Source organism: Lissotriton vulgaris, chromosome 11 (genome assembly GCF_964263255.1).
Source record: "Lissotriton vulgaris chromosome 11, aLisVul1.2, whole genome shotgun sequence".
Classification (NCBI taxonomy): Eukaryota; Metazoa; Chordata; class Amphibia; order Caudata; family Salamandridae; genus Lissotriton; species Lissotriton vulgaris.
The window spans coordinates 825882712-825905729 of NC_141699.1; the positions used below are offsets into that span (position 1 = coordinate 825882712).

Sequence of the window (23018 nt, forward strand, 5' to 3'; positions counted from 1 at the left end):
GGAATGTGAAAGCTGGCCAGCACTGGGGAGTGATCTGAGAGGGAAGTCGTTAAGATATCTATATTGGTTGCATGAGCTTGGAAAGAGGGGGAGCTGAGGAGATAGTCTAGGCGCGCATAAGTTTTGTGAGCCCCGGAATAAAAGGTTCAGCTGCGAGAGTGGGGGATAAAGTGGCACCAGAGGTCAGTCAGTCCCAGCTCTTTGAGCAACGCTCGCCCTGAAGGCGGGAGGACACCGGCCTGCGTCGTCCTCTGGCAAGAGCTGTCTAGTTCGTTGTCAAACACAACGTTGAGATCCCCTCCAAGCAGCAAATGCCTGTCTGAGGCAGTGGCTGCCTCCCGTAGGGCCGTGTGAATTAACTTCATCTGCCCTTCGTTAGGAGCGTAGATGGAACCGACAACAAAAGTCAAGTCCCCTAATGAGAATTGGTATGTCAGGAGGCGAACCCTAATCTCTGCCTGCTTCTGAAAGACTCTCCCTGGAAAGGATCGGGAAACTAGAATGGCCACCCCTGCTGACTTTGTGTTGTTGGAAGAAAACAGTTGTTTGGGGAATGCCCTAGCCCTCAGTCTGTGATGATCTTTGGGGAGGAGATGGGTATCTTGAAGTAGGCATATGTCGGCCTTAGAGTGTTCTAGGTAATGGAGTATGGCCCTGCAATTGATCGGGTTATTCATGCCACGCACATTGAGGGTAAGAATTTTAAGAGAATTGTGCGTCATCCGTGACCTGGGATCGAGGCAGAACGCTGTGCATGTCGCTGGCCACGGCGAGCAGTAGATACCCATAGATGTGCAGAGAAGCATGAGGTTACCAGTGGATTAAAAGACGACAAGTCGTGTGGCGAGCCCTGGGGTGGTGGACGAGGAAACCTAAACCCATCAAAAAAAAACTCAAATAATCTCAACAATAAGAATGTCCCAAGCAGAAACAGAAAAATCAAGGATATAAGAAAAAAAAAACAATGACCGGTGACGAAACAAGAATCTCAACAAAAAACAGTAGACCCAGTCTCCGTAGAGTGACCAAGTTCTGGCAGGAGTGTCCGCCCTCCCGGAGGAGCCGGGAGGTCGTCGAAGTGGGACCCATAGTGTGACCAAGGGGGGAGATCCGGTTCCCTCCCGCTGCCCACCCATGGACAGAGAGTCTATTTTTCAGGGACAAATTGCCTTCAAGTCCTCATTCGGCAGCAGGGCCCGGCTCCGCCAGTGCATCTGGTGCAGTTTGCTGTTGAAAAGGAAAGTAAGTCGGAATGGATGTCCCCAAAAATAAGTGATGTTCTGCTTTTGGAGGTGCGCCGTGACTGGGTGAAATGGCCTCCAGCGCTGTAAGGTAATCAGAGCCAGGTCCTGGTAAAGAACCGGGGAATGCCCTTGGTAAGAAATGGGATGGAGGGACTGTGCCTTGGATAGAATTGCTTCTTTGGTTTTAAAGTCTTGCAAACAGACAAGAATGTCAGCAGGCGGGGAGTTTGGTGCCCGAGGATGACTGACTCTGTGTGCCCTGTCTAGGATGATGGGAGCGTCAGCAGGGGCAGCCAAAATGTAGCGAAAGAGGCCCTCCGTAAAGGCAAATAGATCTGTCAGGCTCCACCATACGAATCCTCAGGGTTGTGTTGATGCTCTATAAGGGGCCCACCTCTGGACTACTCCATGTCTGGCTTGTGAAACAACACAGACTTTTGAGGTGATCGAGCAGGGGAAGGAAAGGGTAGGGACTGCGGGGAGGGAGAACTGAGGAGGAGAGAAGAAGGACACAGACTGAGCACAACGTTCCAGATGGCAAGTGACACACAGCATTTAAGAATGCGTCATAGCCCTTTCTTACCCCTCACTTGAAAAGCAAAATAAATGGAGCCTAGGTCATAGAAGAGAGAGGAGGGTAGTGGTAAGATCACTTCATACACATTGCGATTGAAGTGAATATAGATGCTTAGACCACTGTGGTGACATACCCTTTCTGACCTCTCTCTTGGAGATATGTAAAAGAAACAACAAAAGGCAACAGCTTAGGAGGAATAGAAATTCAGAGCTAAGAACAATAACTCTTGTTCCCAGTTCTTAATCAACAGATAGAATTATTGAAATCATACAGTCATCTTTTTCAGGAAACTCATAAGACCTCCTTAAGTTAGTTCACCATGAATGGACGCTTCAGATGTGAAGCTTACTAATGTTTATTAGCCATGTTTTTTCCTGATTGCAATGAACCAAAAGAGCTCCTCTGCACGAGATCGACTTCTTCCGACCTCACCCAACAGAGGAGCGCATGAACAAGAAAGTAAAGGAAACAACCAGAGGCTCCTCTGCACGAGACCTTAGAATTCAGGTCTCATCCAATAGAGGAGAATACGAAATAGTGGGAGGCAAACACCAAGGCCTCTCTGCACGAGATCTCCGATCAGGTCTCTGCCCGCAGATAAATGTTTTGAGCAAAGTAAACAAGGACAACGCAGTCTTTCATACCAGGGAACCAACGGAGAAAAACAACGGGTGTCCAACTCCACCCAGATGGACGATAAAAACGTCGTCCCGGGCAAGGAAAAGGCAATCAGAAAGGTAGTGCATGTGCACTCTTACCGCCTCGAGGATGGGAAGGAGCAGCGTAAAAAATCAGGCAAACCTGGGATCCAGAATTATCGGCGCTGCCGCCTCCAGCAGTCGCCATTAAATCCAATTTCCGGCATTGCGTGAATGTCACGTGGTGCGTGACCCGCAAGTGCTGCCGGGGAATGTAGTTCCGCACTCAATCGTCCCGAACCATCACACCGCAACAAGGAAGGCAGTGATTACCGGCGGTAGGGCGATCGTGACAAGATCCTTGGTGTCATCTGAAGCTCTCAGCCCCTCGAATCCTGATGTTATGGCGACGTGACCTATTTTCCAGATCCTTCAGGTGGGTTTGGACATCTAGGTGCTGATCCTGCAGGCGGAGGACTTCTTGTTGAAGCATAGTCACTTCCGACGTCACAGTGTCGCTTTTGACTTCCAGGGTGGCAACGCGCTCGCCGACACTGTCCACATCCCTCCGGATTTCCCGCATTTCAGCAGTGAGAGCTGTTTTCACAACTTGTATATTCGGCCGGGGGGTATTGAAAAGCGATTCCAAGAATGCCTTACTGATGAGTTCACCTCCGGCATCGGGCTGTGCCCGAGGGGTCGCCATCTGAGAAGACATGATTGGGAAGTCAGGGTTGGATTGCGTTCTTCCAAAAATGTCTTTCAGGGACTTCTGTTTTCTCCTCCTGGCCGAGGACATAGTCGTGTGGACGCCGCTGTGAAGCCAGCATGGGGTCACCACCCCGTTCAACCCCCGGTCCGGAAGCAGTCTGTGAATGACGGTCCAGCCGCTCCCAAAAAAAAAGTTGTCCGACTCTACGTCTTGAAAGCCTCAAGTAAGTGTGAGTGAGGCGCTACTGACCGGCCCCCGGTCGGGGCATCCACCCTGTGAGAGGACAGCCCCCAACCTCGGGAGACTCTATGTGGCGTGAGACGCGACCCCACTGGTCGAAAACACACACTTGGCTAAATGGGTTCAGAGCCCAACACATCAGCGATGTAGGCCCCAAGACTAGGCCGGCACGTTCCCAAGGTCTCCGTCTCTGTGCAGCCTCCACCCAGGTGCCAGCTCTCAGTCTCCCGTTTCCGCCGTTCCATGAGTAGCCCCTAGTCGCCACACCGGGTCAGATCCCGATTCAACAGGCCTGCTAAGTCTTATACCTCGGACCGTCTCAGCGCGAACGTCGCCGGCCCAATCTGCGTGAGATTTGTGATGCATAGTGAAAGGCTACCGTGCCTTGTAGCGGGCCCTCACAGTCGCAGGGGTTGTGGTGCTTCAGGTAGGAGGACCGTGTCTCCGCCTCTCCAGTGCAGGGGAAGTGGTACCGGCTGATCGGCCAGTGTGCCTCTGTACTCGTTGGGGGGTAATGCCCACCGCGCGGGGGCCCGGCTCAGATACAGTCCTCCTCAGGCGCCGCAGACTCAGGGGTGCTTTCAGGGCTCAGGCCTGGCGTAGCTACCCCTATTCAGTGGCAGGTTCCTACTCACCGCAGCCCAATCCGCCCTCATCCCTGGTCCACTGTCTGTCCGCAAATCGAGGGTGGGTATCTCGCCTGGCCTTGCGTGGGTGAGAAAGATGGCGGCGGACCTGCAGGTAGGCCGTCAGCTAATGGCGCCGCAGTGCTCCCCTTCTGGCTCTTCTCCCTTTGTGCACGGGTTGCTTGTCTCCTGCTCCACACTAGGGAGGAGGTGTGTATCCCCGGCCCTGATAGGTGCTGCGACCAGCTGTGGTGTCAGTTATTGCTGCGCCGAGACTCCTGTACCTCCGGTCTCTGGTGCGCTCCGCAGTTCACCGCCCCCATTCAGGGTAGGGTGCCAGTCGTTGCTGCTTTCGCGGGTAGTGGAGGCTGCCCTGTGGCGACAGGGGGCCGCTAGGGCCGGACTGCTGCCGCCTGCGTGGGTTAGGGAAGGCTTCACCTCAATCCAGCAGATCGCGTAGAGCAGGCACCCAGCCCCAGGCCACTCGGCGGGGTCTCAGCTGGGCGTCACCGGCAGGGTCCACCGCCGCCCAGGCTTCCCTCTCCTCAGCGCCTCCAAGCAAGCAGCATGGGGCACCGAGGACGCCGTGGGTGACCCGCGGGTCATCCGTGTCGGCCCAGCGGAGGTCCGTGCAGTAGATGACAGCCTCGACGGCCGCCGATGCGAGCCGCCCCTCGTTCCTTGCCTCTGCCGCCATGCGGATCGCGCAGACCAGCCGTCCTCCTCCCAATCCAGGCCAGCCACCGGCACCAGGAACCACCGCGGCACACCCCCGGCACCAGGGTCGCCTATGCTGAGAGAGGGTCTTCCGGGAACGGAATCTGTTGACCCGACTCACGTAGGTGCCATCCGAAGCTGTTTTTTGGCGGGCGGCGAGAAGGAGCTCCAGAAAGCACGTCCTAGCTCGCTGCCATCTTGGCCACGCCCCTTTTTAAAAGTTTAAACGTTTACCTTACAAGAGGGAGCTTCAATGAGATCGGGCCCAGCCCAGCCTCCTCTGGGCTCTGACAGGCCTGCTCTTGGCCCAGTCTTGGCCAGGCACGTCCCACGCCCCTGGGAGACCTTCCGTGCTAAATAGAACAGGTGTCAGCTTGGCCCCTACTCCTTGCAGTCAACAGGGCGGAGGGTTGATGTGGGACTGGTAGTCCACTGCAGATAAAGTTTGGCGTGTCCTGTGCCCGTAGGAGACCTTTGGCGCTATATAGCACAGGTGTCACCTTAGCCCCTCTTCTCTGCAGTCAACAAGGCTTTGCAGTGATGTGGAACTCGTAGTCCCCTACAGAAAACGTTTGGTACGTCCATCGCTTAGGGAGAACGTTAGCGCTATATAGCGCAGGTGTCAGCTTGGTCCCTCTTCCCTGCAGTCAATGACGCAGCGCGGTGATTTGGGACTCGTAGTTCCCTGTAGATGATCTTTGGAATATCTTTGGAGCACTCATCCCATCTATAGGGGTGTCATTGAACGATGTGAAAATTAGGGAGCTGTCAACCATAGTTTAACAACTTGCTACTAACACAGTAGGTGTTTTGACTGTAATAAATATAGAGATGCTTGCAATGAGATCTATGATTTTGCAAAATCGCCTTGCATTGGATTTACTCCTTGCGAAGGAAGGCAGAGTTTGCAAAGTCGTTCACATGCAGGAATGCTGTGCGTATGTGCTGCAAGTGAATAAGCAGCTTGACAGCTATATTATTAAAATCACAAATAAAACTAATTAATTAATTGAGATGGAAGAGTCAGGTGCCTATGAAGGGTTAGGATCCATATTCGGATCCATTGGCAATGAGAGGAAGAAAAAGGAAGAGGATTGATGTAAAGGTGAAATAAATGCAAAGTGAACTCTAAGACACCTTGGAGGACCTGGGTGAATCCAAAAAGAAGAACCTGAAATTAATGAATGATGTTCTGCAATAAAGGATTTCATTGATGATTTAAAAATCATCAGAGGGTTGTGAGGGCTGTTTTTCTCGCATATTAAATGCATCACAAATTGATTTTACGCTAAACTAGGTTGTGTTTACACAGTCCTCCATCTTGCATTGAAGTCACAAACCATCACGTGTTGATTGTTGCTGTTCTTCTTATACTAAATAGAGAATTGCAAGACTCACACTAATAAATAATGTTCCCGGAGACTATTTTCCCTCTGTGCCTAACCAAGGACATTGCAATTGTCCCAGCCTATTGCGATACAATGTATCAATTGGATTGCTTGAATAAACTGTGAGAGGGTCCGCAGATCCAATGTAGTACCACCATGAGAGAAACTTCAAATGCATTTTGTAGTTGGGAACTGTTTCTTCTTGCTCGTTCCCTATTAGTGCATATCCTGAAAACCATCCCTTGTAAAATGTATAAATCTCTTTCTTAGAAGTCCTATAAAAGGACATGTGGATTTCTGTATAGGGGGGAGAACCTTTTCCCTACTTTGGAAGGTGATTCTATGTTGGATTTCACATAGAACTATACTAAGTTCACTGTACTTATTGTAGGAGAGTAGGGTCTGCTTCCCATGGTTACCCCCACTTTTTGCTGTGATTCTCTGTTTTTTTTACTTTAGTGTGGCTGTGGACCTGCTAATCAGGCCCGCAGCCCAGCTGTTCTCTATCTAAATTGATACCATGTACTTTAGGTACATACCAGATTGGTTACTGGGTCACCCCTTTGAGCCCCTGTATAGTGTACCCTAGGTACCCAGGGCATAGGTGCACCCAAGGCCTACCGGGGGCTGCAGCATGTATTATGCCACTCCTGGTTTGCCTTCCAAACTAACACCACAGGTCTGTTCACACAGCCTGGGTAAGGTGGTGTAATCACCCCTTACTTAGATATAGTATAACTATATCTATATACCTATATAGACACATATACACCTATAAGCCACTCCTAAGGAAGATCTCGACAATCCTGGAGGTAGAGTGCTTGGTTTTATGTGAGAGGGTACCCAGGCATGAGCTGAGCCCCTCTGCAGCTTTCGGAACCGTCTCCTTATAGCTGTTTGGTTTGGCTTCATCAAAACATGTCATGAAAGGTGTCAAACACTTTGGAATACTACCCCCCACCCCCCTGCCAGTTCTGGCAGCGGGGATACCATTCCACCCTTCTAGAGGGAGAAGACATGTAGTTACTAGTTTACCCGGTTAAAGTTAAACAGAGCCTCAGCATCACAAAATGGATGCTACTGCCACATACACAAGTCTGCCCTCCTGTTGCTGGACGAAACTCAGGCAGGGGGGCCTGGACAATAGGCTTCCTGTCCAAGGAGGTGCTGGCACCTCCCCAGACAGGCTTTTGTGTATTGGGGCAGGGAGGGCTGCATTCAGTTAATGCTTTCCAGACACTGCCTGGGGTACACTAGGTGCTCCATGCATTTCCCAGTTCAAACCAGTTGCTGGGGCACTCTGCCCCAGCTCTGGCGTGAAACTGGACAAAGGGAAAGGGGTGTAACCACCCCCTTCCCAGGTCCACCCATAGTAGAGACCTTAAAGGTAGTCCAGCCCCTAAACTTAGTATAAGTACACAAACCTAGTCCCTAGTACTTTAGATTATGAAACTTATATCCTGGACCTTCGAAATTCCATTTCGACTGGAAGACGGAAGACATCTCCCTTGTGGTCAAGGAGTGACCACTCTGTTTAAACAGGCACCAACAGCAACTTTGCTGGTCTGCATTTTCAAGGCTCTCGCCGGATCCCGAAGAATCTGTGACACAGGACATGGACTTCCAGATATCTCTGACCCCGACCTTCGCTCACAGCAAAGCTGAGACCTGTGGCGGACATGAGAGACGTGAGACCAGAACTCCTGGAAATCCTGCATTTTTCAAGCTGCACTCCCTTCAAGAGGTATCTTGAAGTGGTGCATTGGGGTGCTTGAAGCTCCAGACCCGAGCACCATTTGCACTGAAGCTCAAAGGCCCCCACTCCACGAGTGTCCCGTGGGCCCCGCTTTTGCATTGCAGCTTGACACGTCTTCGCGGTTCCTAGTCCTTTGGCTTGTGAGCCCCCAGAAGACTTTATTTTGAATCTAACTTGCTTTCCTGGTTGCTCCAGGCTTGCTCCAACTTCCCTACAAAAGAGAAGTTCCTCAGATCTTGCTGGTCTGCACCGAAGCCGATCTCGACATCCTGCATGGGCTGCGTTTGTCAAGGCGTGTTGGGTCCAATCCGGACACCGACACTGCAGTCAACTAGATCCTTCATGGGACAGCTTGAATCCAGCTTCTGGTTGTCATCAACGCCTCTTGGACCTCGTGGCTGAAGTGACAAACTTCACCTTTTCACCTGAAATCACCCGACATTGGCTGGCAGCTTTCCATCGCCATCCTGGTCACTGGCAATTGACCCAGATTCTGTCCCTTCTGCTTTCAGGTTCTTCAGATCTTCGATCCACCCTTGGATCCACCCGGACACTTTTCCTCTGGTCGCCTGCAGCACTTCTTTGCAGATCTCCATTGAAATCGACAACGAAACCCGACACCAAAAGACATCTATGCACCCGGCTTTCGTGGGTGAGGTAACACAAGTACTCTGGTAGTCTCGAGGGTATTGGCCCTCCTAGTGTCTAAGTCTAAAAGGGTTCCATCGTAGTCCATTCGGAGATATCCTTAAATTGTAAAATTGTAACTTGTTTGTTTCCCATAGAAAGTCAATGGCATCCCACGGCTGTGTTTAGACACAGCACGCGTCTCCCGTGGGCCTCCTACTTCCTAACCTTTGGTTGTTTAGAGTAGCCCCAGCGATTCCACAGGCCCCAGGCCTGCTTTCTAATTTTCACGTGGTTCTTATACCACTATTTTAGTATATGGTTTGTGAGGTCCCTAGGGCAAAACTTATACTGTGCAACTTATCATATGCTAATTAAGTAACTTGTATTGTACTTTTACCTCTGATCTCATAAAGAATGCAGAGGGGTTGTGTTTAGAATAATTACATATATATTTGATATATACCTTGTGTGGTGTACTTTCATTTGGTACTCAAGGGATTATAATTGGTAAAACAACTTGCTTAATATGCTCTCTGAAGTCTTAGCCTGATGACTGCTGGTCCATGCTACCACTAGGATAGCTTTCTATAAGGTTGACTTTACAACCACCATCAATAAGGGTCGATTAGACTGGTGCAAGGTGCCCACTAGAACTAGTGGACATCATATGCCAGGCTAACTTCTCACATTGGTGTGCAGCGGATGGGATAAGAGCTTGCATTGTTTTACCAAATAATCTTGAGAATATCATTTGAAAAATCACAACAAGGTACCTGTAGGTACATATGAATCAAGTCTTATAATACATAAGTTCTACTTAACTTAGCAGTTGTAGGTGGTAAGGGCTTAGCACACCCTGACTACAACTTCTAGAGAGGTTCTAGTAGGAAATCAAGTAGTGTAGGTAGGTGCACACACCACACCACACTAGCCATGTCTTTAAGAGCAGGAGGTAGTGCCTCTCTGTCAGATGTCAGTCATGGGCAGACAACTAAGTATGAGACTTTCACTTTTCAAGATTTTAGAAGCTTGGGTGTTGTCAGAAAATTAAGACAAGGACAGAGTCCAACCACCCAGCACCTAGTAAATCTTTTAGTGGCAGATGACTTAGAAAAAGCATCAGACCCAGAGGCACGTGGTTGCAGGGAGGGGGGCCATCCCTCATCAGAAGAAGATCCTAGTGGGATTCCCAACCAGGATGATGATGCTGATGATGGGGATGCAGGCCAGGATGAGGTTGATAAACCTAACCTGGGAAACACAGGACTACCTGAGGTAGGAGAGGGCCTAGGAAGGCCTTCCTCTATCCCTCCACGTAGGCCTAATGATGTGCCCAGAAGAAACAGATCTCTTTCAGATGAATCTGGACATTCTGACTCATCAGTAGGGTCCTCTGCCTCTGCTCAAAGGAGAATGACTTCCCCTCAGAGAAGAGAGCACACAGCTAAAATGAAAGAAGTCAAGCTTAGGATCAGGAGGCAAGAAATTGCCCTGGCCAAAGAGACCCTAGCTCTGGAAAGAGAGATGAAATTGTGTGGGCTAGAGCCCACTGGTGGCAGCAACAACCCTAGTGGCAGGGAAAGGCCACATGACCATATTAGCCTGAACAAAATTGTCCCTCTCTATCGGATTGGGGATGACATCTATAAGTGGATAACTGCTTTGGAGAGGGCCTGCAAAGTACAGCAGGTACCCCAAAGTCAGTGGGCAACAATGTTGAGGCTCTCCTTTGCAGACAAAGGCAGAGACAAGCTCCTCACTGTTAGCGAAGAGGATGCTGACAACTACAATGCCCTGAAGAGTGCTCTGATAGATGGGTTTGGCCTAACCACTGATCAGTACAGGTTGTTGTTCAGAGACACCCAGAAAACACAGACTCAGGACTGGACAGATTTTGTAGATTGTGCTACTAAGGCTCTGGAAGGCTGGTTACTGGGCAGTAAAGTAAGTGACTATACAGGATTGTATAATCTTATAATGAGAGAACAGATTCTTAATAACTGTCAAAACCTGGTTGACTCTGATTTGACCTCCCCACAAGAAGTGTGTAAGAGGGCAGACAAATGGGTCAGAACTAGTGTGAAGCAGAAGGTACAGAACAAAGATGGTGACCAGAAGAAGCAAGACCAAAAGGGTGGGAAGAAAGCAAAAGACCAGAAGTCTTCTCAAGGTCCCCAAAAAGCTTCTAATGGTGGGGGTTCCCAACAATCCTAAAAGAAAGAAGGTCCAAAGAAACCTTGGTGCAAGATTCCCTTTGAACGTGTAGGGATCGACATTGTTGGACCAATGGATCCCCAAACAGCCTCTGGGCACAGGTTTATTCTGGTGGTAGTGGATCATGCTACCAGATACCCAGAAGCTATTCCCCTTAGGACCACTAAAGCACCAAAGGTGGCAAGAGACCTTTTGGGAGTTTTCTCAAGAGTGGGGTTCCCTAAGGAGGTTGTATCAGACAGAGATGTAAACTTCATGTCTAGTTATCTGACTGCAACGTGGAAGGAGTGTGGAGTGAACTATAAGTTCACCACACCCTATCACCCACAATGCAATGGTCTAGTTGAAAGATTCAACAAGACCTTAAAGGGCATGATTAAGGGTCTCCCTGAAAAGCTCAGGCGGAGATGGGACATCCTGCCACCATGCCTTTTATTTGCCTACAGAGAGGTCCCACAAAAGGGGGTTGGCTACAGCCCTTTTGAACTTTTGTTTGGGCATCCTGTAAGAGGACCCCTTTGTCTGGTGAAGGAAGGATGGGAGTTACCTCTCAAACTTCCCAAACAAGACATTGTGGACTATGTACTTGGTCTCCGCTCCCGGATGGCAGAATACATGACCGTTTACCAGTCAGAACAGAAAGTGTGAGTGTTGGAGCCTGTGGCCCCAGCAGCTCTCCAGGACAAGTGGAGTGGACCTCACACTATTGTTGAACAGAAGGGAGAAGTCACCTATTTGGTTGATCTTGGAACTCCCAGGAGCCCCCACAGGGTGCTTCATGTCAACAGACTGAAACCATATGTTGACAGGGCAGCCATGGGCTTGCTTATGGCTATTGATGAAGGACAGGAGGAAGAGAGTGACCCTCTCCCAGACCTGCTCTCTCAGAACCCTGATGATGGTTCAGTTGATGGTGTAGCCTTGGCGGGCAGCCTCACTGACCAACAGCAGCAGGACTGCAGACATGTTCTGCAGGCCTACAGACAAATGTTTTCACTGACTCCAAGTCAGACTACCTGGTGCACTCATGAAGTGGACACTGGGGACAGTCTGCCTGTTAAAAGTAAGACTTACAGGCAACCTGATCATGTCAGGGACTGTATCAGGACAGAAGTCCAGAAGATGGTGGAATTGGGAGTCATTGAACCCTCAGAGAGCCCTTGGGCCAGTCCAGTAGTCCTAGTGCCTAAACCTCACACCCAAGATGGTAAGAGAGAGATTAGGTTTTGTGTGGACTACAAAGGTCCCAATGCTGTCACTAGGACAGGTGCCCATCCAATACCCAGGGCAGATGAGCTCATAGACAGATTCGCAACTGCCAAGTTTCTGAGCACATTTGACCTGACAGCTGGCTACTGGCAGATGAGACTAGCTGATGATGAAAAGCCAAAGACAGCATTTTCAACCCCTGGTGGACATTATCATTTTGTGGTGATGCCCTTTGGTCTGAAAAATGCACCTGCCAAAGTTCAAAGGTTGGTGAACCAAGCCCTCTCAGGCCTGGATGACTACTGTGCAGCTTATCTAGATGATATTGCTGTCTTTTGCTCCACCTGGGAAGATCACCTGATCCACCTGAAAAATGTTTTGGAAGCCCTGCAGAAGGCAAGCCTAACTATCAAGGCTACCAAGTGCCAGATAGGGCAGAGTCAGGTTGTATACCTGGGCCACCTTGTAGGTGGAGGCCAGGTTCAACCATTGCAGAGCAAAATCCAGACCATAATGGACTGGACTGCTCCAACCACCCAGACTCAGGTCAGAGCTTTCTTGGGCCTGACTGGGTATTACAGGAAATTTGTCAAGGGGTATGGTTCCATTGTGACACCCCTTACTGATTTAACTTCCAGGAAAATGCCTAAGAAAGTTCAGTGGACAGTCAGCTGTCAAAAGGCATTTGATGACCTGAAGCCGGCCATGTGCACTGCACCAATTCTGCAAAGTCCAGACTACTCCAAAGAATTCATTGTTCAAATAGATGCTTCTGAGTTGGGGCTAGGGGCTGTGCTATCACAATTGAATAAAGATGGTCAAGGCCAGCCAGTAGCTTTTATAAGCAGAAGGCTGACCCCTAGAGAGAAACGTTGGTCAGCTATTGAGAGGGAGGCCTTTGCTGTGGTTTGGGCCCTGAAGAAGCTGAGGCCATACTTGTTTGGTACTCACTTCAAAGTTCAGACAGACCATAAGCCCCTCTTGTAGCTAAAACAGATGAAGGGTGAAAATCCCAAACTACTCAGGTGGTCAATTTCCCTACAGGGGATGGACTTTACAGTGGAACATTGACCTGAGAGTAGCTATGCCAATGCAGATGGACTCTCCAGATATTTCCACGTAGAACAAGAAGACTCAACTGGTCAAGGTTAGTTTAATGTCCCTGCGTTTGCAGGGGGGGTTTGTAGGAGAGTAGGGTCTGCTTCCTATGGTTACCCCCACTTTTTGCTGTGATTCTCTGGTTTTTCAACTTTAGTGTGGCTGTGGACCTGCTAATCAGGCCCACAACCCAGCTGTTCTCTCTCTAAATTGATACCATGTACTTTAGGTACATACCAGATTGGTTACTGGGTCACCCTTGTGAGCGCCTGTATAGTGCACCCTAGGTACCCAGGGCATAGGTGCACCCTAGGCCTACCAGGGGCTGCAGCATGTATTATGCCACCCCTGGTTTGTCTTCCAAACTGACTCCACAGGTCTGTTCACACATCGTGGGTAAGGTGGTGTAATCACCCTTTACTTAGATATAGTATACCTATATCTATATACCTATGTAGACACACATACACCTATAAGCCACTCCTAAGGCAGACCTCGACAATCCTGGAGGTAGAGTGCTTGGTTTTATGTGAGAGGGTGCCCTAGCATGAGCTGAGCCCCTCTGAAGCTTTCGGAACCATCTCCTTATAGCTGTTCTATGATATAGCCATACCATATAGTCTTAAGTGCATTATAATCCTCGTTGTTAATGCTAACTTTGGTTTCGCCTTATCAAAACATGTTGTGTAAGGTGTCAAACACTTTGGAATACTACCCCCCCCCCCCGCCAGTTCTGGCGGCGGGGGTAGCATTCCACCCTTCTAGAGGGAGAAGACATGTAGTTACTGGTTTACCCTGTTAAAGTTAAACAGAGCCTCAACATCACAAAATGGATGCTGCTGCTACAGACAAGAGTCTGCCCTCCTGCTGCTGGACGAAACTCTGGCAGGGGAGGCCTTGACAATAGGTTTCCTGTCCAAGGAGGTGCTGGCACCTCCCCAGACAGGCTTTTGTGTATTGGGGCAGGGAGGACTGCATTCAGTGAATGCTTTCCAGACACTGCCTGGGGCACACTAGGTGCTCCATGCATTTCCCAGTTCAAACCGGTTGCTGGGGCACTCTGCCCCAGCTCAGGCGTGAAACTGGACAAAGGGAAAGGGGTGTAACCACCCCCTTCCCAGGTCCACCCATAGGAGGGACCTTAAAGGTAGTCCAGCCCCTCAACTTAGTATAAGTATAGAAACCCAGTCCCTAGGACTTTAGATTACCCTGGACGAAACTCTGAAACATATATCCTGGACCTACGACATTCCATTTCGACTGGAAGACGGAAGACATCTCCTTTGTGGTCAAGGAATGACCACCCTGTTCAAACAGGCACCAACAGCAACTTTGCCGGTCTGCATTTTCGAGGCTCCCACCGGATTCCGAAGAATCTGCGACACAGGACATGGACTTCCAGATATCTCTGACCCGACCGTTATCTGAGACCCATGGCGGACACGAGAGATGTGGGACAGGAACTCCTGTACATCCTGCATTTTGCAAGCTGCACTCACTTCACAAGGTATCTCGAAGCCGTGCATTGGGGTGCTTGAAGCCCCAGACCTGAGCACCATTTGTACCGAAGCTCAGAGGTCCCCACTCCACGAGAGTCCCGTGGGCCCCGCTTTTGCATTTCAGCTTGACGTGTCTTCGCGGTTCCTAGTCCGTTGGCTAGTGAGCCCCCCGAAGACTTTCTTTTAAATCTCACTTGCTTTCCTGGTTGCTCCAGGCTTGCTCCAACTTCCCTACAAAGGAGAAGTTCCTTTGACCTTGTTGGTCTGCACCGAAGCCGATCTCGACATCCTGGATGGGTTGCGTTTGCCAAGGCTTGTTGGGTCCAATCCAAATACCGACATCGCAGTCAACTAGATCCTTCGTGGGACAGCTCGAATACAGCTCCTGGTTGTCGTCAACACCTCCTAGACCTCGTGGCTGAAGAGACAAACTTCCCCTTTTCACCTGAAATCACCCGACATTGGCTGGCAGCTTTCCATCGCCATCCTGGTCACTGGCAAGTGACCCAGACTCTGTCCCTTCTGCTTTCAGCTTCTTCAGATCTTTGATCCACCCTTGGATCCACCCTGACACTTTTCCTCTGGTCGCCTGCAGCACTTCTTTGCAGATCTCCATTGAAATTGACGATGAAACACGACACCAAAAGACACCTATGCAGCCGGCTTCCGTGGGTGAGGTAACACGAGTACTGTGGTATTCGCGAGGATATTGTCCCTCCTAGTGTCTAAGTCTAAAAGGGTTCCATCGTAGTCCATTCGGAAGTATCCTTAAATTGTAAAATTGTAACTTGTTTGTTTCCCATAGAAAGTCAATGGTAACCCGTGGCTGTGTTTAGACACTGCACGCGTCTCCTGTGGGCCTCCTACTTCCAAACTTTGGTTGTTTAGAGTAGCCCCAGCGATTCCACAGGCCCCAGGCCTGCTTTCTAATTCTCACGTGGTTCTTATACCACTATTTTAGTATATGGTTTGTGAGGCCCCCTAGGGCAAAATGTATACTGTGCAACTTATCGTATGCTAATTAAGTAACTTGTATTGTACTTTTACCTCTGACCTCATAAGGAGGTCATAGGGGTTGTGTTTAGAATAAATATATATATATTTGATATATACCTTGTGTGGTGTACTTTCATTTGGTACTCAAGGGATTATAATTGGTAAAACAACTTGCTTAATACTTTCTCTGAAGTCTTAGCCTGATGACTGCTGGTCCATGCTACCACTAGGATAGCTTTCTATAAGGTTGACTTTACAACCACCATCAATATGGGTCGATTAGACTGGTGCAAGGTGCCCACTAGAACTAGTGTACATCATATGCCAGGCTAACTTCTCACACATATGATTTGCCTGCTTTGCTGCTGACTTAACTTATGCATGTTCCATGTAAACTGCCAAATAATTATTTATATAAAGGTTGAAACAACAACCCATCTCTGTCATTCTTACAAGAATGATTAGCACATGGTACCTAGCTTAACTAATTGACCAAAAGAGATGGCTCCAGTGTAGTAGCACCAAAGTCCCTATTGGGACTACTCCACCCCCGTTTAAGCCGTTGGCTGATCTCACCTAAAATCCATTGTTCCTAATTCACGAAGCGAACTACCAGCAGAGATTTCCGCACAGAAAGAATTCCACCTAAGCTTGGGTGTAAAACTCTGCCCAGATATTTACCAATTTCAGGCAGAGCTCTCCGGCTGGAGGTAAGTGAATATAATTTGGGAGTAATAAAAGTACTTCTAGAGTACTACTTTTACAGACTAAAAATGCTCTTCTTACTTTGTCCTGTGGTATAGTCTATGGGACAGGGTGTAGGACTGTAAAGTTGGATACTACACAAGAATAGTAGTATAAGGGTTTATTTAAGAAAAGCACAGGAGCAAGGTAGGACGCAGCCTACACAGGATTTCCTTTCATGACAACGACATAACTGTGTTCTAGACTGCTGTCTTGTGTGGCTGGAATGCAAGCAGAGGGGACTAGAGAGTCTTAGGGACAAGCTTCCTGCTCCTGAGCTTATTACATTTGTACTTTATGTTATGTCTTCCGAATAGAAAAGCATACTTCAACAGGACCGCTGCCTTGGTGTGTGCTGTACTACGACTTCACATGCCCCTTTGTGCCATTTCTGCCTATCAATAGCTGAGTAGGTACTGGGAACTGTGATGTAATGTTTGATGTCTTCAACCACCCACTTTCTGGCGAGACGAGTAAAAGCCCTTTTGTGTGTGTCACTTCTGCCAAAAAGTAAGGGATGATTCAGATGCCTGCATGTCTCATTTAGTCGTGTCTCACTCAGCCCCCAGTCTCGTAGATATCCACTGTTTAATATACGCCACAGCCTTATTCAGCCGAGGCAAAGTGAGCATGCGCACTAGCACATCCTAAAACGTCACCACGCGGCGTGCAACGTCAGGCGCTCATTGCTCCTGATTACAGCCAGACTAAACCCTAGTTGGAGCGGGAGGGAGGATAGGAATTACGGGAGGGATAAGAGCGAGGCCGGGGCAGAGCGAAGCCCGCGGGACAGACATGAGCCGCCGGGCGCCGCCCCTGTGAGCATGCCTCGGGGGCAGAGCAGGAGTCCGGGGTCCTCATGGCGCCGCCCCTGGGGGGCCCCCCTCATGCTACTGCTGCTCGGCGCCCTGCTGCTGCCTGGGGCAGGGGGCCAGGCCGGGAGGGCCCCCCCTGGGACTAGCCTCAGTGTCTACATGAGCGAGGAGGAGGTCCGCAAACTGATCGGTGAGTTTGCATAGCTGCTGTATACGAGGTTACAGAGGGCAGTACATCTTTGTACTCGGGTGGAGAAGCACAGCCTGTACCGAGAAAGTGGGTCACTAGCATTTGGATGAAGGGGTGGGATGCCAATTTATGATGGGGTTGCTCAGCATAACTGTATACTTCGTGGGTGTCGCGTACTAGCCGTATATGAAGTGGGAGTGTCTAGCGCTGATTCATACTGAGGGGGAGTGTGGGAGGCCTTAGTTATAATAAGTGGACAGTGCCTAGCACTTCTCGGTACGGCGGAAAAAAAGTTGTTCAGCTTTTATTTGAGGAAAGGATGCTGTGTTTTGCTTTATCCATTGTAGTGCGGAGTTCAGTGCGGTTTTATGCAGAAGATTGGCTTAGAATCTTTTAACGTGCTAATTGAAGAGTCCCGGTGCTGTTTGTATCTTAGTACCTCTGTAGAGGGAGATTTCTAAGTGCCGCTTTGTTATACTGACGTAGGGGCGGGAGGAAGTAACAAACACTGTTTTATAATGAAGGGATGCCTCATTCTACTTTATAGAGTTCTAAGTATCAAATATGTTGTAGAGTGATGCTTTATATTAAGATTGTGAAAGGTGGGTGGAATGCCTAGCACCACTTTATACATGGAGGAGAGATGGAAGGATACAGTGATACTGTCATGTAGAGAGGGACTAGCATACAATTTGCAACTTTTTTATAATGGGCCGTGCCAAGCGCCCCTATGTACAGAAGGGTACTGCTGAGTGTCGCTTTATGCAAAGGGATTTGGAAGCAACAAGTGCTACTTTATGCAGCATAGAAACTTCACGTACAGAGGGTGCCTAGTGTCCATTTAAACATAGAAAGGGATTGCCAAGCGCTGCTTTAAATAGAGGTGGATATGCTAAACTTTGGTTTATGCAGGTTTCTTAGGTTTGGCTTTGTGAAATGTTTTAAGGTTGGGGCTGTTTGAATAGAGGGTCTATCTGGTGATATTGTTTTGAAGGCGGAGTGCTATTTTACATAGAGATGTCACACATGCTTTCTGCAGAATGTGTGATGGCATTATGCATGCCAGCAGGTGTCCAGTACTACTTTATCTGGATCCTTTATGGCTACAAGTAGATTCACCCAGTCATGTATTACCCAAATGATGCGTCACCAGAGCAGTTTTCTGCAGAGTAACTGAATGGAAATGTACCCAACACTACTTTATACAGATATCGGTGTCCAGCGTTGATTTAAGCAGGGGAAGGTAATGTTCTCTAGCCCTGCCTTATGCAGAAAGTAGTTGCCTGCCCATATTTTAGACTTTAACAGCACAGATTTCAAGCAGACCTATTGCTAACAGGGTGCAAAGAGTTGGCTCTGGGTCTGCTCCTTTTGCCCATTCTTTGTCCAACCATTGGATTGAGACTTTCAGTCATTTCTTGGCCAGCCCAGTAAAGCGATCACCTCTCACTTAATAGTATTGGCTGTTTGGGTGAGTGTATACTTCTGCTTCCTCAAGTGCTTCCATTGCACTGCATGAGGGACTACTTTACAATAGTAGCCATCGCTCTGCTCTTGCTGACTTCCTCCCTTGTGTCTTATCTGGTTTTTGACAGCACAGTAGTCTAACAGACCTATTAATAACAATATACAGAGAGTGGGCTTGGGCTCCACCCCTTACAACCATTGCTTTCCTCAGCCAGCCTCCTTTAGTCATTAACTTTAGACTGTTTTTCATGTCTTGGCTCAGCCCAGTGGCGAATACCCATCTCACCTGATGCTGTTGTCTCCTTGGGTATGTCCTTCATCTCCGCTTGAGTGCTATCATTAAACTGCCTGAGGGACTACTTTACAACTATAGACCTCTCCGTTAGCTCTTGCTGACTGCCTCCACATGTGAATCCCTCTCATTTACTAATACGTCATGCGTTAGCACGTCAAAACCAGATCTATTTTTTTTTAGTATGTTTCGCTAGAGAACAAGGAGGTGATCGTAAGTCTTTCTTTTCATAGAAGGGCAGTGTATGCCCTGTCTTATGCAGAGTGACGCAGTGTGGTCCAGCCCGCCTTTACACAGAAAGAATCAAGTGTTTTGCCTCTTCCTTTTTTTGATGGTATTACAGTGGAAACCAGCTAGGGTTCAACAGGAATTCTTGAGCTGGCACCATCCAATCGTTCTACCTTTGCCTAGTGCAGTGTGCATGAACAGGGAACACATGTACTGGCACCAGTGCACATACAGTGATGTACGTTTATATGGAAGCAGCCGCAGCCTGCAGAGAGGAGATAAGTGGCTCTTATATTTTCATTGTGGAAGGCTGTGAAAGCAGAACCTCCCTTCACAGACAATCAGTGGTTACTTTCGTTAAATGTGTATCCTCACTGGGAGCAGTTGGAATTTAACTGGTGCTCTGTCGGCCACTCGCCACTCGCCACTTACTGCCAGATTCAGAAAGCCTCCAGTCAGTGGAATCAGAGATCCACTCAGTGTGTCATTTCTTAAGTTCCTGTTATATTTCCAGCACTCAGTTCAGCCCTCTGATGACAATCCTCCAGGTGCTACACCCTTTCTAATGCATCCACAGGGTTTTAACTCTGCAGGGATTCTCATTGCCATATAACTTGCTAGTCTACTGTTGACGTAGGATTGGTCGCTTATAAGATATCACCTACACAGGAGCGTTGACAAAAATTGGTGAGGTCACAACACTGTCTAACTTTGAAAGTAAAACTCATCCTTACCACTTTGTGTTTCTGTACCCGATCATTGTATCTTCATGTTTTACTCTATTAATTGAATGGCAAACATCCAGCTAAAATGTTTCGGGATTGATGTACTCTTCTCTGCCTGCGTAGCGCAAGTGTGGCTTCATTTCTATTGGCTTGTGCCAGAGGATTGGGAATCGTAACATGCACCCAGTCTCCTATCCTGCTCTCCTCTAAATCTGCGACTTATATTAGTAGAGGCCATTTCGTTGTATCGATTTTATATTTTTTCAAATAAAAAAGGGAAGCAATTGATTTCTTTTGAAAAACTAAAATGTTTGACAGGATTAGGAACAAACTGTACACCTTTGCAATTTCTGGTTGTTTTATAGACAGCTGCCACGTGGACCGCCAAACTCCTTGGAAAATGAAGCAAAATGCATCTTGAGAAGACATGTTTGAACATTGTGTAGCTTCCTGCTAGACAGCCTTTTGTAAACGAGGTGTAAATGTGCATGGCAGTAAGGGTGCCATGTTTGCACAGCAGTTTTGAGGCAGCTGGGACTAGTTAACTGGCTCATGATTCCTAGCTTAAGGTGCTTAGTAGCAAACTCCAGATGCTCAGCGTAAACAAGGATAGCTGACTAATGTTGCATCTTGACACTCACAGGCTCCACTTAACTTGGAGGAGTGGTCCAACCACATGTTTCTGCACAAACTGTTGGTGTAAGATTGCGAGGGTTGTTTGGATGAACAACATTTGCTCTGTAGTGGCATCAACTCGTACCAATCTTTTCAATAGTCCCTGAAAGGTGGGTGTAACAATGGATTGTGGAAAATGATTAGATTTCCTAATGTCTGCCCAAATGTAGTGATTTATATTGTGGTATACTAAGGATCTCCTTGGAGGCTATCTGGTATCGATAGTCCAGCCTCCTATATTCTTACTGACACTAGTCTGAGTGCCCATACAAGATATGTTTATGTTGCTCTGCAAGTTGCAAATGGTATCGTTGTAAATAACCTGCATATTCTTTTTTTAATTTTAATAGCACATTGGCACACAACTGCTTCTTTTAGAATTTTTTGTTTTGTATAGTATACAAATCTTTCCTGTGTACGCCTTCAAGCATGGGGAGCATGTAGTGTTCTTTAAATACCCCTCACACACCAATAGGACCCTTGGTGTCCTGCTCAATCATTGGGGTCTTCGCACCCCTCTACGGGATGCGGCGTGCTACTACCTACGACTACGCGGGAGCACTTTTACACAATAACTATGTGGGGTGCAAGTGAGGTATTTATGAAATTGGGTGAGTGGTGGGGTTTGAAGTGACTTAAGTGATGGTTAAAAAGTACCTGGCTCGGGGGTAGACACAAAAAAATGTTAATGGGCCCCCAGGCTGGTACTGTTAAAAGAGTGATTTTAGAGGTTCTTATGTAGTGCAATGTACATCACCTCATGTGTGCGTCAACATGTTTGGAGTGGAACTCCTTCTTCAGGACGGCATGCACAAATCCCCACCTTACTTGCGTTTTCCTACAAAAAGACTATATTTTACAGAAAAGTGATAGTTTTAAGACAAGGCTAATATGTGCCTAAATGATTTGTCATGCAGGTTCCTGCAATAAGCGAACCTGAGGAAAGAACACAAGAAAAAGAAAGAATAATATTTCATTTATATAGTGATTCACTATTTCCATTACTCCAGGTTCAGTTACCTAGGGAAAAAGGTGTGTGGGCAGCAGCTACTAGACAAGTTTTGTCATCCTAATAGTGAAGGTGCGCCCTGAAAAAAAGAACGAAGACAGGACATACAAAACACAGAACATAAAACCACGCTCTATTTGTTTAACCATTGTAGCTCTGGGGATCTGTTATTAAGAGGAGAATAATAAAGTTGTCTTTAGTGCCTACTTGTTACCACAATCTGGTGTGCCTCATGAGCCTCTTAACGTTGGGGGACTCTCGTGCTAATCTGCACCCTGTAAAGTAAGAAATAATGCTCCGATCGCTCACTTACAGAGTTGAGGTTTTGCACGCCGTTACCAGCTCTAGTACTCAAGGTTACGAGGAAAATTCCTACGCCTTGTTGCCCCAACGCGGCTCCGCTGTGAATGAAGGCTGGACTGAATTTCGCGCATTATATTTCCGATCGTAGAATCAATTAAGCGCTAATTGCCTGAAAAACAGAAGGGAGTGGGCAGCCCATATATGTTCGATCCGGGCCGTGAGCGTGATCTGCCCGCAGGTCCCGAAGTACGCCAGATAGTATGGTGCCGGCGTGTGTTTAGCGCGCGGTCAATGCGCATGTGTAGGCGAGGGGCGCGGTGTCTTCTGTTATGCACATGCGCATTGGCCGGAGGGTAGTGGCTCACCACTGCCTACTTTTTGGCAATGGATGCTGTCCTGTGTTGAAGCATAATTCTCCCGCCTGAGGTTTGTTTGTTTGTTTATTTATTTATTTATTTATAAAACTTGTATAGCGCACAAATACCGATTGGTGTCTCGGCGCTGATACCTACAATTGCTGAGAGGATCCTTGTCAGTGTTACTGATTGAAAAGCCAAGTTTTCACCTGTTTCCTAAATATTAACAAGGAAGGGCTGAGTTTGATGTGATCAGGTAGTGAGTTCCATAACTTGGACGAGGCAACTACAAAACGTCTATCTCCCCGCGTAGCTTTTTTTGTCCGTGGAATTTGGAGAAGCTGGGATAAGGAGGACCGTAATGTTCGGTTAGGCGTATATATACACACAAGACCTTTTTTAAGAACTCTGGTCCTATGTCGTTCATAGCTTTGTACGTGAAACAAAAGGCCTTGAACTTCGTGCGACTTCTCACCGGCAACCAGTGAAGTTGACGAATAACAGGTGAGATGGAAGAAAACTTACGGGTACTGGTCAGAATTCTTGCGGCTGCGTTTTGAACCAGCTGTAGTTTGTTAAAAACTTGCTCTTGGGCGTTCAGCAGCAGTCCATTACAATAGTCCACTTTGGACAATACCAAAGAGGACATAAGGGTTTTACCCGCCGTAGA

The 23018-nt window shown here is 48.1% G+C and overlaps 1 protein-coding gene across 2 annotated transcripts in view; it reads left to right on the forward strand.

Annotated features, from left to right (window-relative positions):
• Window positions 1–16979: 16979 nt before the first annotated feature.
• The window catches only part of RYK (receptor like tyrosine kinase), a 906407-nt gene continuing 900368 nt past the window's right edge, over window positions 16980–23018 (forward strand). For both annotated transcript variants that reach the window (XM_086943935.1, XM_086943936.1), the window contains exon 1: window positions 16980–17293. In XM_086943935.1, the coding sequence (XP_086800061.1) occupies window positions 17113–17293 (181 nt within the window). In that variant the 5' untranslated portion in view covers window positions 16980–17112. The remainder of the gene's footprint in view (window positions 17294–23018) is intronic.